Here is a 17030-nt window from a genome sequence, read left to right as displayed (position 1 = left end):
AGATAAAAGCCAATTTAAAAACTAGTTCAAAAGCAATGAAAACAACGGCACTTCTAACATACTCTGCACAAGGCGGGTGGGCCACAGCCAGCTCTTTAACTCAGAAGGTTCACCCACCTTCTCACAGCTGAAATCAGACTACGGAACTGTTCAACGACTCGTCAGAGAGCTGCCTTACCTTGGGGGGCTCAAGCAGGAGCTCGTGAAAAGATCCAAGTCTTCCTCGAATGGCTTCTAGAACACTCTTGTTGACCGAACAAGCTGAATGACTCATGCCTGGTGGGCAGATCTCTATATGGCCTTCAAATCTTGAAACAAAGTAAGTTAATTTTATTATTTCAGAACAAACCATTCAAGGTGCTCTGTAACAGTTATGGTAGTGGCTGAGTCACATGGTCATGCCTGACTCTTGCAACCTCATGGACTATAGTCCAACAGGCTCCTCTATCCGTGGGATTTTCCAAGCAAGAGTACTGGAGTAGGTTGTCATTTCCTCCTCCAGGGGATCTTCCTGACCCAGGGCTCGAATCAGTGTCCCCCACATTGGCAGGCAGGTTCTTTACCAACTGAGCCACCAGGGAAACCCCTATCAGAGTACAGGGATATTCAAAACAACTGTGGAATATATGTAATTATATAAAAATTTCTGGAAGGATAGGAAGAGGGTATAATAAAACCTTGATGGGGATCAGCTGACATGACCAGAAATCCAACATATGCTGTCAGGGGAGAAATCATATGCCATTTCCTCCCATTTTCTCTGAACTTTCTAGCTCCTTGCACCTACTATACTAACACCATATCTCTAACCAGAAAATGTGGGAAGCAACCAGAGATCCCTGAACCACAGTGCATACCATTCTTGCCTACCACTGGACGACGTTAATGATAAACAGGCCTGGGATTTCCCTGGTGCTCCAGGGGTTAAGAATCGGCCTGACGAAGTAGGGGACACAGGTTCGATCCCTGGTCCAGGAAGATCCCACATGCTGTGGGCCAACTAAGCTCATGGGCCACAACTACCAAACCTGGGCACCCTAGAGCCCGTCTTCCACATGCAGCACTGAAGACCCAGGGCAGCCAAAATAAATAGGCCTGCATCTGTTCTACGGATTCTCTCACTAGTCCATCAATATTGCTTCTTCTTTCAGTTCAGTTCAGTTCAGTCACTCAGTCGTGTCCGACTCTTTGCGACCCCATGAACTGCAGCACGCCAGGCCTCCCTGTCCATCACCAACTCCCGGAGTTCACTCAGACTCACGTCCATCGAGTCAGTGATGCCATCCAGCCATCTCATCCTCTGTCGTCCCCTTCTCCTCCTGCCCCCAACCCCTCCCAGCGTCAGAGTCTTTTCCAATGAGTCAACTCTTCGCGTGAGGTGGCCAAAGTACTGGAGTTTCAGCTTTAGCATCATTCCTTCCAAAGAAATCCCAGGGCTGATCTCCTTCACAATGGACTGGTTGGATCTCCCTGCTTCTTCTTTAAAAGGCACATATTAATGTTCTGTATAAAGCTCTATCTATAGTCATTATAAGTGGCTTGGAGCTTCCCTGGTGGCTCAGACGGTAAAGCATCTGCCTACAATGCAGGAGACCAGGGTTCAATCCCTGGATTGGGAAGATCCCCTGGAGAAGGAAATGGCAACCCACTCCAGTATTCTTGCCTGGGAAATCCCATGGATGGAGGAGCCTGGCAGACTACAATCCATGGGGTTGCAAAGAGTCGGACACGACTAGGCAACTTCACTTTCTCTCACTTATAGTTATTATAAACCATTTCTCTTAGGAAAACAATTATGAAATTGCTTTCATAAAATCACTGTTAGGAAGCATGGGGATTCTCAAAGTTGGGGGACAGAAGGGAGGGGTGTAAAAATGTGGGTGCACAGTTCAGATTAAAACATAAACCTGGGAGTGGTGTGTCAGTGCAAACTCACTCCCAACAGCTCCCAAGGCCTGCGCCGAATCCTGGCCCTTGGCTCACCAGCTATTTGTCCTGATACGGAAAGAACGGCCCCCCCAGGACTGCTGGGGGCCACGCTGGCATCGAGGGCAGAGCCCCGCACAGCTGACACCTGGAGGGGGACCATTACGACAGCCATCTGAAAACATTTCACACGTGCAAGTGATTTCCAAGAGCTACACGTAACAGCATTCAGAAACGCAATTATAGAAAGGGCGCGTGGGCAGGGGAAAGGACTTCTGCTTTGATTATAGTGCTTTTTACTGTGTAGGGGTTTTAATAATTTATGTGGCCAGATATAGCATTCTTCACTGCAGTTTCTGTCCAGGAAGCCAGACTTTGAAACTTCTTTACAGTGTCATAATCCTATGAGCTTCTGCATGCTTTTCCTCTAGTATTTTTCATTTATCTGGAATATATTTTTATGGAAAACAAGCATAGACACTGTATTTCTTCCCCAAGTGGCGAGTCGCTTTCTAAGCCACATTTACGACCTGCTTTTTTCACTCATGTGAAAATACCATACAAAAACTTATACTCAAAATCCTTACTCATTCACGTAAGTTTCACTTGTTCGTCTGATAAACACTGGAGGCGGTTCAGAGGCGAAGTTGTATCTGACTCTTGCAACCCTGTGGTCTGTAGCCTGGCAGGTTTCTCTGTCCATGGGATTTTCCAGGCAAGCATACTAGAATAGGTTGCCATTCCCTTCTACAGGATCTTCCCAACCCAGGAACAGAACCCCAGTCTCCTGCATTGCTGGTATATTCTTTTATCAACTGAGCTGTTCATCTAATAAATACTTAGTGAGCATAAACTTATCTACCTGCCTTGACACAGGTCCAACAGTCAGTATCCACAGTGTTTCTCACATTTTAGTTCTTTCAAATGTATGTAAAGATCCACCAAATCCAAAACAAAACTCACGCTGACATTCCAAGCAGAGGTCTGTTCAATGTGGAAGTCAGGCTCAGAAAGGCACAGGCTGTGATGGCTGCTGGGGCGCCGGCAGGCAGCGCCCTCTCTCCGCTGAACCTAGTGCCCAGACACACCGCAGCTCGCTCACACTCACCACCAAAGTGAAGACACTTTGCCTGCGCACAGCTTTGGGCGACTACGAGTAAAGCGCGCACACACTCACTTCTAAGTTCGCATGATACAATTTTCACTTCTCGTGGGTAAATATCTAAGAGTGCTGGAGAACAAAGGTCTGTCATTGAAGGTGGCCACGTGACTTCCCACCCCAGGTGGGCCGTGTGAGGCTTCACTGTCACAGCACTGGCTATTTGTCTATGCCTTTTTGGTTTAGCTACGCTTAGTGGGCTGAATGGTGCCCCTCCTAGTCCCCAGTCCGGACACCTAGGTTTCCTTCCTGCCCCACGACCAACAGCGTGAGGCCGAAAGGAACTGGTGAGGGGGTCTTCTCGCCACGGCCCCCGATTTTAGGGGCTATGATTTCAGCCTCTGCCATTAAGGATGACAGCGCTCAAGGGTTTTCTGTTTCTCAGTTCCCAAGTTCCTCTGTATTCCTTATTTGCAGACGTTTTATCATAAAAGGCTTTAATGAAATGGTCACACAGTTTTACTTCTTTAGTTTGTTGATACAAGTTACACTGATTTTTATAAAAACTATTTTTATACAGTGGTTTTCAGTTCAGAAAAGAACGGAGGGGAAGGTAGAGACTGGCCATCTGCCGCCTGCCCTCACAAATGCCCAGCCTCCCCTACCAGAGCATCTACTGTGGCCCACGAGCCTGCGCTGACCCATCGCCATCACCCAGAGCCCAGTGCGCTTCACAGAGCGCACCAGACGCTGTACGTTTTACGGGTCTGGACAAACAAAGGCATGTACGGGGCACTAAGATACTACATGGAGAATCTTCACGGCCCTAAAGGTCCTGAGCTCCACCTATTCACTTCGCCCCCAGCACCACCCTCTGGTCATCTGTGATCTTTTTACTGTCTCCACAGTAAAATGAGACATTTCCCAGAAGGTTATGTAGCCTTTTCAGATTGACTTCTTTCCCTTCTTTTTCACTTGCATTCAAGGTTCCTCCATGTCTTTTCATGGCTGGAGGGCACCTTCTTTTTAGGGCTGAAAATATTCCATTGTATGGATGAACTAGTCTGTTTATCCACTCACTCACTGAAGACATCTTAGCTGCTTCCAAGTTGTGGCAAGGGTGGATAAAGCTGCTCAACAACCACAGGTAGGTTTTTGTGTGAACATACGTTTTCTACGCCTTTGGATAAATACCAAGGAACCTAACTGCTGGGGCTGTATGGTGAGAGCGTGTCTGGTTTTGTAAGCAATTGCTGGACTGCCTTTCAAAGTGGCTGCAGCATACTGCGTTTCCACCAGCAAGGAATGAGAGCTCCTGCTGTTCTGCGGGCCTGCCAGCACCTGGTGCTGTCAGTCAGGTCCAGTGAATTGCTAGCATTGTGCTTCTTACTGATTTCTGTCTAAATGTTATGTCTGTTTCTGACAATAGTTTAGACTTACAGAAAAACTGCAAAAGTACTAGAGTCCCCATATGACCGATACTCAATTTCCCCCATCGTTATCTTACATTTATCAAAATTAATTCACCAATACTCACACGTAAAATCCACACCTCACTCAGGTTTCCATGTTTTTACCTCAAGCTGCGTCTCTGTCTGGAGTCCACCCAGGACCCCTCACTGTGTTTACTGTCAGGGGTCCTCTGTCCTTCGCCTCCTCTTGGCTCTGACAGTTACTCGAACTTTCCCGGCCAGGTACTCTGCAGAGTGTCCCTCAGCTGGGACCTGGTCTTGTACTTTTCTCACAATCGTGGGTTTTTGAGAGGAAGACCACACGAGTAAAATGCCATTTTCATTACACACCATCCATACACCTTAACAATGGCTGTTGACTTGGAGTATCTGGCTGAGGAAGTGCTGGTTGTAGCTGTCCTTCCACAGTGTACTTTCTAGAAGGAAGTCTGAGGTGCCAGCTACAAGAGTGGAGCGTTTTGCTCTTCCTCCTGGAGATGGAATTATGAACTCCTTGGAATTCTGCCACATGGGAGGGCTGTCTCTTCTTGCCCGTTATCCGTTCCACCGTTTATCTGTGTCAGTATGGATCACGGCTAAGCTATCTTACGCAGCCACTCTGTGCTATAACACAATGCTGCTCTATTCTACCGTGCGAGCACTGGCCGTCCCAGCTTTGGCCATGGGTGCTCTTTCAGCTGCCTCCTCTGTCCTGCTCACACACCCTCTTTTTTTCCTTGCTCTTTTTTTTGGTCTTCTTGCACATGGGTTCTTGGTTCCAGGGATCAAACTTGTGTCCCCCGTATTGGAAGCACGGAGTCTTAACCATTGGACCTCCAGGGAAATCCCTGTGGGTCTTCCTTGTGGAACACGTCCTTAGTCTCTACACTACCCGATGCTCCACACTCATCGCACGTATGTCTTACCCCAGTGGTAGAACGAGCCATTCCTCCAGAGCCCTGATTCCTTTACTGGAGGGCGGGGTTAGAAACCAAGACCTGGGCACACGGTGCCCCTGCTTCTGGTGGTACATCATGGCTTCTGTGCCTCAGAAAGCAACTGTCGCCTGGGTCTAACTCTCCGTATTTCACTGTAGGTAATTTCTAACGTCCTATGCTGATTCTTTCCTCAACTATGTCGGAGTTCACAAATGAGCCCAAAGATATTTTTCATTTGATTTTTCATTTCTAGCATTTCCAGATGATCTTCCATAGCTCTGCTAAAATTCTCCATCTGTTCCCATATTGCTGCTCACTCTTCCCAGAAGTCTTTAACATATCAATCACAGTTTTTTTTTTAATTCCCTACCAGATAGTTCCAACACTTTTGACTCTAGTTCTATTGACTGCTTTTTCTCTTGAGAGAGTGTCAGCTTCTTTTAATTTGGCTTCTTCATCTCACAATTTTTTGGTTGCAACGTGGACATGCTGTGTAAGACAACAGAAACTGATGTAACTAGTACTTGTCTGTAGCGGACACACCTCTCTTCCCCTAAGTCTTTAGTGTGAAGTTTGGGGATCAATTTACAGTCAGCAGCGGAGCTAGGTTCGGGCTCTGCTGTTGCTGTGACTGTTTTTTCTCAGTGCACCAAGACTCAAACTTGTCTCAAGTTACTATGTATTTATAGTCACGGCTGGACCGCCAGTCAACATCTGCTCTGCCCTCAGCTGAAGTTCCTCCTTCAAGCTCGCTCCCATGCTGGTGCTGACGGTCTCCCTGCCCCAGGCCGCAGCCTCCCCTCCATCAGCACCCGGCTATACCCACTCCAGTGTGGTGGCCTGGGCCGGGAGAGGTGTGGGAGGAATGGCTCTGTTGTTCTGGCTCAGCCTCAGGCACCAGAAATGCCCCTGGGCCTCAGGGATGGGCCATCTCGGTAACCCCACCCTTACTTTAGGGACAGGGGCTCTCTAACAGCCTGGGTCCTGAATGTGTCCCTGCTTGTCCTGCGGGATAGAGGTTCTTTCCTGGTCCCTTCCCCCCACTGCCAATGGTCCTCATGCATGCTAAGTCGCTTCAGTCATGTCCGACTCTTTGTGGGCCCATAGACTGTAGCCCGCCAAGCTCCTCTGTCCATGGGATTCTCCAGCAAGAATACCGGAGTGGGTGTGCGTGCCCTCCTCCAAGGAACCTTCCCCACCCAGGGATCAGCCCACGTTTCTTAGGTCTTCTGCAGTGGCAAGCAGGCTCTTTACCACTAGTGCCACCTGTAAGCCCCCACCTGTGTCTTCAGGGTCACAGGGTTTGCGGCCCTTTCCCCAGTGGCTTAACAGCCGGCAGCCAACATGTCCTGAGCAGGGCTAACAAGTGAACGCAAAGTCCCATGTCCACAGTTCTCAGGGCACCCTTGCTCTCCCTGCACCCGGGCACTTCCGGCATTAAGTAACCTACTACCACTCTATGTTTATTAGAAAACACATCGGAACCATCACCTTTTAAGCTGAAAAATGGAACTATATGAAAATACCTCAGTTCCTCAGTAGAAGATAAGAGTTACACTGTGCAATAACTTACCCCTTCTCTCCATATTTCTTGAGTTTTATTAAAATAATCTGGAATTTACTGTTTTTTCAACATTTGACTTATTCAATTCATTCCTAATAGTCACATGAATTTTCACATCCCTGTTACATTTATCATTACTTTCACCAATATATTTCTTTATCTTAAGTTCTTTATTCTACCTTACTTTTCTGTTTGACTTTGATAAAGTTCATCTTCAAGTAACTGACCCAAGGAAGAGATGGAACACTGAGGTCTCACATGACTGAAAATGCCTCATGGCCTCACACAGCAATCAAAATATTTCAGGGTCACAATCCTGCCCTCTGTCTTTTGGTGTTTATGCAACTTTACAAATGAGATGTCTGGCAATCTGATCTGCTTTGCAGTTAACCCATTTTTTCTTGTCCAAATAGTTTTAAGACTTACCCTTTATCCTAGGGACTCAGAAATCTCCTAAGGATAAGGCTAACATCTTAGCCACCCACCACCCTTGTCCGCCCCTCTTTAAAGTTAATCCTGCTCAGTATCTGGTCAACCTCTGTGGTCTGGGGGTAAGTTCCTTCTGATCAGAAATTTCTTCTGTCACTTCTTTTATTGTTGTATCATTTCTGTTCTCAAGCCGAAGTCATCAACATAAATATCAAAGCACCAGCTCATGTGCTTTTAAAGCATTTTAAGAGATGATGCAACTGCCTTACACCAGGAGTAGCAAGATAACATTCCTGTACCACCTGATTAATACCGTTAAGTTACTGGTTACATTATTTAAAATAGGATTTAACAGGGAAGACACAGGATAAGTCAGAACTGCAGATACAATCCCCAAATTACAATACACTTGAAGCACTGCTGCCACATTGACATCCCATGATCAGTAACCAGAGATGAAAAAGACAGGAATAGAGATGGAGACTTTGGGAAGCAGGGACTGATAAGGCTGTGTTTACTGTTTTGCTAGAAACCAAATGACACCGTTAAAAATAAATCCCAAAGCCCTGGACCGCGGAATTCTCCTGCGCTGACAGCACACCTGGCTGCGCCTTCGCTTCACGCCTCTGCTGTACAGGATGGACCCAATGGTGAAGAGGAAAATACAAATTCTAATCTCTAACCCACAGGCTCCTGGAACACGAATATATGCACACCTCTTCAAATTCTCATTCTCCAGGAAACAATTTGGAAAATTCTGACAATTAATAAGTAAATCAGCTTTAGGTATAAAACTGTAAAGAATATGACAAATATTAAATGACTTGTCCAGAGGCACACAAATAGGAAAAACAGACTATCTTTCTCATTCTTAAACACACCACAAAATTTTCCTTAAGGCCTCAAGCCACCTGTCCATCCATTTTTAAACAGCCTAATGAACTGCAGTACCTCACGTGTGAAGCCTCAAGTTAGTGCAGAGAGGACAGAAGAGCCCTGAATCGCCACTTGGAGGAGAACTGCACACCAACCAGGAAGAGCTATTTTCAATTTTCACAAACAAGAAATAAGCTTCTCCTGAATGTGAGCCGTTCTGCATGGGTTTGATTTATTATAGTAGTATTTTGGTAATGACTACAAAAACTCAAATAACAAGAATCCAAATGTTGCCAATAGTGTTCACTAAAGCATATTTTTCAACTACATCTATGTACTGCATTCATATAAAACTATTTATACAGTAGAAAAATATTCAACAAATGAAATTCAAGGGCATGATACTGTAAAAATAAACCACTAACTTAATTCTTAGTTTTTAAAAACTCTAAAAGGAAAACCAAATGACTCATTTCATGAAACAGAAGGAAAACTTACGTTGGTCGCCGTGTCTCAAGTAAAGTCAACAATATCTGGATTGCACTGACTATGGCCGATTCATTTTTCTCCGTGTGGAAAATATTTGATAGAAGCTGCTCTATAATTTCTTGCCTAGGGAAACAAATCAACAGTCAAGCGCTAACTGTAATGTTATTTAAGACTAACAACTTCAGAAGAAAAGGTCACAGTAATACAAGTACTATATAAGAATGTATATAATTCTTATTAACTTAATTAACCAAGATCTAAAACAGGTACAACAGCGTACCGATTGCTGCATTTTGCCCTAAAATTAAAACTTGGTAAATAAATCCAAATAACTTGGCAGAAGTGAAATGGATCTGACTGAACTCTGCACATGAAGTATTCTCCACAAGCTCTCCGAGGACACTCTCCTGTGCATGTGACAGGCCACAACCATGGTAAAACACCAGGTAGCCCGTCTGGTGGATGTGTACACATGTTCTCAGGAAACCTGCTTCCCAGGCTCTCAGTAATTGTTAGCACCCATGCGGATTAAGAAGCGGAATCTCCCTTGCACTGTGACCGACAGCTGGCTGCTCTGCCGCTCGCCTGACACACACATCAGTCTCCCCACAGTACAGTGGGCTCAACGGACACCAGCACCAGCTCCTCCGCCAGGTGAGGATGGCAAGCAGGGAATAAACTCTTCCTCTCTGGGGGAAGCAAACCAAACTGGCATCTAACCTAACTTCAGAGGATCCTCTCGCAGGAAGCAGTCTTCCAGTACTCCCAGCCAGCACTCCAACTGCTTATAAGACCTCTCAACAGTACCGTAAAAGTCACTCAACACACAGCAGCCTACAGAATAAATACTAAACTTGGAATTGAGCTCTGAAAAACTGGCTGCTTTTCTTTTTACAGTAAACCCATATATTCTTCAAACAGCAGCCTCACCCCAGAGAGAGGTACCGAGCACCACCTGTGGCCACGGAACACTCAGAAGGTAACCAGTCTGAACTGACCTGAGTGTAAAGTACACGCTGGACTTCCCAAACTTTGTTCACAGAAGTGAATGTAGAATATCTCATTAATAATTTTAAATAAACACATGTTGAAATATTTTGTATCTATAAATAATATAATAATATATACTTATATATTTTTGTATAAATTATAAATATATATGTAGCTATTCTAGAATATATAAAAATTAATTTCACCTATATTTTACTTTAATATGGCTACGAGAAAAACTTTAATTACATGTGACTTTTATTGTATTTTTATTAGACAATGCAATCATGTACCGTATGAGATTACTGACAGCCCACCTTTTTTAACCTACTCGAATGGCAGTTTCACATGGTTCAACCTCATAATTACTAGTACTGTATGGAGTACATAAGTCACAATTACAAGGATAACTAACACGGGGCAGCTAAGATGACATTTTACTCAGAAGCTGACAAGCTCTTAAGTTTTGCTACTCGAGAGAACTAGTGAAAAGGGCCTTCCCAGCCAAAAGATGGAAATGAGCCTCCATACATAGAAGACTTAAAAAGTTCCAACAAAGTCACTAAAAAGAACAGCAGCAGCAGTAAACTGAAGCTAAACTGCCAGTCACATGTAACAGTGCTAACTATTCACCGTCTTTCCCAATCGTTCATCCAAAGTGGGGAGAGGCCTTGTTTGTATTAAAACCACTGTTAGTTTTATGGATTCGGGTTGAATGCACGCACAATGCTTGACGGCAAATACTCTCCCTGAGAACGTGTGGCTCTAGATAACACCAGTAGGGTGGGCTGGCCACTCACAGGCTTCACAATCGAACACCACCCCTAAGTGGTCTTCCACCTAAACACAAGCTGTCTGTTCACTGCGAATCACTTAGAAACAAGGGCAAAAGCAATACAAAGAAACAAACACACGGATGCATAACCCTTCGTATCAGGTCTGGTCAGGCGACCCCTGAACAGCTGCCAAGGCAGAGTGAATCCTAGGAAGAGCTTCTGATCAAATGTGTTTGCACTTAACTCTCTTCCCTCAAAGACCGTGGAGGCCGGGACTGTCCCATCTCAGAACCCTACACAGAGATGGCTCTTACTTATTAACACATTCTTACCCTGTAGGTCTCCAAAGGGCATCATGAGGGGCTGAGATCGGATGAGCAGGTTCTCCTGCCTGCTCGCCCGCCCACAGGTACTTTCCAGGGACCCAATCCCCACATGAGGAACACTTACCAAAGAGTGACAAGGGTAACGTATCACAGGGCACCAACGAGAAAAGGCAACCAGAACAGAGACGCAAACATACTTCTCTAGAGTGGCAAGCAGGGGGTCTGGCTCTGCACTGCTCTGGACCTGTAGCATCTGGTCTCTGCTCAGGCGGACAATCTCACAAAGTGACTGTGCTGCGTTTGAGTGCCGCTAGAGGAAAGAAGCACAGTGTCAACTACAGAACACACCGGGAGTCAAACCTATGATAAAAAGTTAGTGAAGAAACTGCTTAAGTAACACAAATTAACACTGGCCATAAGCTACAGTAAATAAGAAATAACGTATGTAAAGTATTGAGTATTTTACCCTCTTGGGCTAATGAGCTCTGTTAACAATACTGCCAACAAAATACAGCTGCTGTGTGTAGAGAAATGTGACTAAAGTTCTGACAAGTAAACTTTCTACAATTAAACTTGAAGAAAAATGTATGTCCTCAATTGATATACTTTTAGCAGCACAGAAAGATGAACCCACTTCCGTGACTTAAAAAAAAACAAAATGCAGCTTTCTGGAATATACTAGTGAGTAAGAAACCCTACACCTTCTTCCCATGCTAGTGTGCGACGCCACAGCGTGCTCTCAGATGCTGGTGCCAGGCACGTGGCACTGAGCGCCGCCCACCCAGCGAGAGCAGAGCAATGGGATTCAGCACAGATGATAACACGCACCAGGATACCACCCCCCAGTGTGGAATCAGGCACCAAAACCTCCTCAATAAATATAAACTGCTCAGTGCAGTGTAGCATGCAGCTTCCCCTTTAATACCCAACAGAAATGTCAACAGGACTGTCCAAAAAAACAAAATACACTTTCTTGCAAGTCAAGTAGAGAAGGTGCTGATGCCTCAAACACTTTGTCCTCTGCAAAAGGACTTGCTCCAGAAGTGGGCCTCTCCTTCGCCAAGCCTTCAGACAGCGACCGTGTCCAGTTGAGCAAGAGCCTAGTAAGGACAAGCTGCGTCCCCGCCCTGGGAACAGGCCAGGCCCGCCCCTGCCCTCCGTTATGGCGCACGGGAAATGTGCTCTGGAAATAAATCATCGACCCCCCACCTCCCCTCTCCCAGCCACAGCAGGAGGGCCAAGGCCCCTTCAAAGCTACGGCCCCGAGACGGTCCACACGGGCGTGTCCTGGGTGTCAGCAGGAACAGTACTTACTACAGGGGCAACGAGTGAGCTGTCGGAGGAGAGCCACAGCCCCTGCATGGCTAGCTCCTTGCCTTTTTTTTTTTTTTTCCTGAAAGGGACAGTGGGATGGAGAGCCTGCTTTTGATGAACTCCAGGGACCAAAAGGTTTTGAATGGACCAGAGTAGAAGGGAAGTCTCCCCTTCGTAGGGGAGAACACCCTCCAGCCACATGCTTCTTCCCTGGCACTGTTTTTCTACAGCGCTCACTCTCCAACTGACCCACCAGCCAGAGCGTCAGAGGAGGGCGCCTGTGCGCAAGACACACCCAGCATGCTCTCTGAACCAACTCCTCTGTAGATACTACACCGAACCACGTGGAATGATAACTTCTCTAGGCAGACATGGCCACATGCTGGCCACTCCACAGGGCTCAGAGCCGCACAGCAGCCGGGTGACTGTCTCCCCTACAGAGGCACACCGCTGGTGACTTCCCCCAGCCCAGCCTACAGAGCTCCCCGAGCAAACTCCAGAGCAGCTCTGACACTGCCGCCCAGTCAACCTTCAGCACCCAGGACAAAGGCCAAACCAGCCAGGGCACAGAAGCCTGAGTGCCCAAGAGCCCAGCACTCTGGGATGCACTGGGGACCCGGAGCTGCTGTATGTCTGGAGGCTTTTGCCAGAATGGAAAACACAAGTGCAGACAGATGTGGCCACATCCTCTGGGCTAAAGATGGGGATAAAAGAAAAAATCGTGGAGGAGGTTTGTGAGGAAGGTGAGTAAATGCAGCCCGCGCTCTAAAGAGACGGAACGAGACCCAGGGCTTACCGTTTCACATTCAGCAAAACACAGCATTTTTAAAAGCCTTTGGTGTTTAGAAAACTGTCAGCCTGAAGCATTCCAGGTGACCACTAGTACCTGTCCTCCCCATTCACATCTAGTGAAACGACGCTCTGTGCCCAGACGAACGTGGCTTGTTTTCCAAAAAAATCAAGTTCACAAAAGAGAACTTACATCTTCTTCTTGCGATGGATGAACTATTTCCACGAGCCTCTGGATAATTTTCTCCTCATTTAACCACTGTAAAACACATTGTAGAAGGAATCAGAGCAATGAGTGGCTCCTGTCCAAGCCCCAGTGAAGATTAACATACAGAAATATCCATCATATTTTAAGTAGAATGTACAGGTTTTCTCTGAACTTTGAACACTACAGGAAATTAAAAGTCCCCCAAAAGAAAATGGCAGTGAATATATTATTTTAACAGCAGCTAGAGTACCAACTACTCCCCATATCACAAAGCTACATCCCCAAACCCTACACGTCAGCTCAGTGACGTTAGTTCTCAGGCACCGCGCACTAACAAAGCCTGTGCTTTGCTTACGAAGTGGAAGCGGAGATGGAATTTATACATTTTCTGTAAGAGTGTTCATTTTAAGGCAGCTTCAGAAAGGCTGAGAAAAACAGTATATCGTATCAAGCCTTGGGTTTAAAACACACGATGAACTCTTAGATTCTAAAACAAAAACAAGCACAGGAAGCGTGGGGGCTGGGGGGTGCCACAGAAAGTTTATCTGCCTGGTCACATGCTAGCAAAGAGCGGTTATCATGACTAGGACATTCTTCTTCCACTATGTATGAACTACTGCCATGAATGAAAATATGAAAGGGGTAAGAATAAATGAAAAAGCACCTGGCGTAATATTAATTCCACAAGGAAGAGAAACACCAAGTAAATAAAGGCAATGTCTACCTAGAACAGATGGATGGACACACACAGACACACGCACACACGCTCCCAAAAGTTAAAAGAGGTGGGGAGCGGGAGGCAGGAAATCAAACACAATGTGCTAAAGGCTGCGGAGAAATTCTTGGGTTGTCTTCAAGCTCCTCAAGGAGAACATGCCAAAGGAAAATGCAAACAAAAGATCTCAGGAGACCACCAGGAAGGCAGGGGCCCATCTTATTTTAAGATGTTTTAAAATGTGCACATGAAGCCCCTCCGGGGTCTTGTTCACACACAGATTCCGACCCAGCAGGGCAGGGGTGCGATCCAGGTGATGTCTGGGACCACACTCTGAGTAGCCACGTCCTCAAACAGGATGCAAACGCCTCTACAGAGAAGCTGGGGCTGAGGGTCCCGACCACCCAGAGAGAAAGTGGGAAACTGTGGGCAGTGAACAGATCTACCCCCCGGCCACCTCCATAGCTACTAACAAGCAGCCACAGCCCAGCCCACAGCTGGCCCCCAGATCAAAGCCAGACACACAAGAGTTCTCACTACCCTTACCTCGACCTCTACCTTTATTAACCACCTACCGCTACATCCTTTGAGAAGCACACCTACTCCCTTGGAAGTGAGCCCTAAAATCCAACTCAGAAATGACCAAATTTGGGAACTCTAAGAAACCATACTGAATAACCTACTTCAGTAATAACATATAAAGGCAACCACCCTCTTAGCCTTAACTGCCTTCTCTGGAGTCCCCAGTCTCTACGGAGAAAACACTCGCATCCACAAATACACACCTAAAGGTGACCGAAGCCCCAGTTTAGGGCTCTTTCCCAGGATATTCACTAGGTCCTCTCAGCTGACATACTCACATGACCATGGCTCTCAGAAGACCTCCGCCTGGTTCTACAGACCCAGCCCTGACACCGTCCCCTGACACACCATGCCCCCCCACACACCTGTCATGCCTGCCCCCTCAGTGGACTATGCCCCTCTCCCTGGAACGCCTCCTGACAGACCCTACTAACCCTCCTCTGGGCCTTCCTAGGTCTTTAGCAGTTTCAATAAAACTCATTTCCAGAGTTCTTAGGTTTGAGGTTGAGTATTAAAGACAGAATGGACTGGGGAATGGTTCTGGAAGAAGGCAGTGAAGGGGATGAAAGAGAAGGGATGGAAGAGGCAGCGCTGAGAGCCTGCGAGAAACCTCACCTTCAAATCATTCACACCCTCCTCTTCCCACCCAAGACAGTCCTCCAGAGCCACATGTCCTGGAATAACCACCTCCCCCAAATCTGAAATACGTGCCCCTTTGAAGGTAAACTCCATTCTCCTGCTATCCCATGCTCCTAGGCATCCATGAGGCTACTTCCGAAGCCAGATCCCCTGGAAATACCACAGCTCTTCCTTTTGACTCTTAGAGACATCCCTGCAGGTGACATCTCCTCAAGACAGAAAAGATTCCTCACAGCCTGCTCAAACGAGACAGAGCTCCCGACCTTCCCATTTCTGCTCTTCCCACCAGACCAGCTAAGACAAATCCAGTCTGCCTTCCCACTCCGCTGAAGAGCAAAGCCAGCAAAGGAAGAGAACAAGAAGACAGCCTGTGTCTCTTGGGGAGTGCACATGGGGAACCCTAACCCTGGAAAAACCTGGGTCTCTTCCTGTGGTAGAGCCCTTCTCCTGCCCCCCACCCCGGTTTCCCAGACCCTGACTACCCGTCCCTGGAATCCCACCCAGATGCCGCAGCCCGCCCACGCCGCCTGACTACTCACATTCAGCACCTCCTGCCTGGGCTGCGGGGGCTCGATGCACGTCAGGAGCCTGAGCAGCAAGTCCATGATGGCCGACGTTCCTATGTGCTTTATAATAAGGTCCACAAAGTCACGTTTCTTCTTCAGGAAATCCACAATCTAGAGGAGAACAGCCACAACTGAAAGACGCATCCCTGGGGAACCATCAACTTTAGGACACTTTCAGTCCTGACCCCTCGGGCTGCCCCCTCTGAAGTCCCATCACCACTTTAAGGCAAGTCAAAGGCTGAATTAGCCATAGATGTCAAACCGGAAAGACTTCTGATTATTACAGAACTGAAAAACCTCTTTAAAAAAAAAAAAACAAAACTCCCAAATTACCACCTGTTCCCTGATACAAACACACCATAACAGAATCTTTCATTTCTGCTCACTTTCATTATTAATTCTGAAAGAATGAGGATCAAAAATGTAACACTCCATAAAAGGCAAGAGAATATACCACTTAACAATTTATAGACATAAAGCAAGTCCATTAGGCTTTACACGAAAATGCAGACTAAACATCCAAAGTCCTAACTGTACTCTAGCAAGAAAAACATTCAAAACAGATTTCTGCATCAGTCAAAGTGGCTAACTCACATGCTATAGAAAATCACAGCTGCGTTTTATTTCAGCCATTCACCTGATCAGATTAACACCAGGAGGCTGAGCGTGGAAGAGGCTGACCATTAACCGAGGGGATAAGAAAACATCAGTGAAGTCAGGGTTGCCACCTAGGTCTCTCCTGCACAGGAAGAAACATGCTCTGCCTTGGACACCCCTGTGTACATTCTGGCTTTTTTGTCCGTGTACAGGAATCATCTGCTCAAAAGTCCCAAAAGCAGCACAGCCAGCGAGGCAGCTGCCGTGACAATATCGCCCTGACGTCTCCCAGAAGCTTGTGAGGTGGGGCTGCTCAACTCAAATGTTCTAGGTGAGGAAACTGAGGCTCAGACAAGTCAAGGATTTTGCTAGAAGCTAAAAAGTGGTTGCCCTGAGATTTAAATCCAACAGAGCCACAAGCTCATCACCCCACATGACAGCTAGAAGCCAGGGGTGAACTAAAACTGCTTCACACCATCAGATGGAAATACAGAATTAGCCATCACACACTGCTTCTCTCAACAGTGAGGTTAAAGGCTGTAGCACAAACGTGCAGTGAGTTACACATAATCCACTCACAGCTGAGTCACACAGTAGTTTTAAAAGCACAGTGGAGGAGAGGGGGGAGAAAAGGTGGCATGTGGCCAAAACACTGCATTTAGTGGCCGAAGCACCGACTCCGGAGCCCACAGGCAGGGCCAAGGGGGCACAGCAAGGACGGCAAGGTGGCCTGTCTGGGGGACAGCAGTGGAGGGG

General features: G+C 46.7%; 1 protein-coding gene across 16 annotated transcripts in view; it reads right to left on the bottom strand.

Annotated features, from left to right (window-relative positions):
- PPP6R3 (protein phosphatase 6 regulatory subunit 3) overlaps positions 1–17030 on the bottom strand; it is a 125207-nt gene that overhangs the window by 46042 nt on the left and 62135 nt on the right. For all 16 annotated transcript variants that reach the window (XM_059882911.1, XM_024987126.2, XM_024987132.2 and 13 more), the window contains 5 exon segments: positions 15651–15788; positions 13161–13226; positions 11062–11174; positions 8782–8895; positions 179–308 (listed from right to left, as the gene is read on the bottom strand). In XM_059882911.1, coding sequence (XP_059738894.1) covers positions 179–308; positions 8782–8895; positions 11062–11174; positions 13161–13226; positions 15651–15788 — 561 coding nt within the window.

Source organism: Bos taurus, chromosome 29, assembly GCF_002263795.3.
Source record: "Bos taurus isolate L1 Dominette 01449 registration number 42190680 breed Hereford chromosome 29, ARS-UCD2.0, whole genome shotgun sequence".
Taxonomy (NCBI): domain Eukaryota; kingdom Metazoa; phylum Chordata; class Mammalia; order Artiodactyla; family Bovidae; genus Bos; species Bos taurus.
This window is presented reverse-complemented; position numbering and strand designations above follow the sequence as displayed.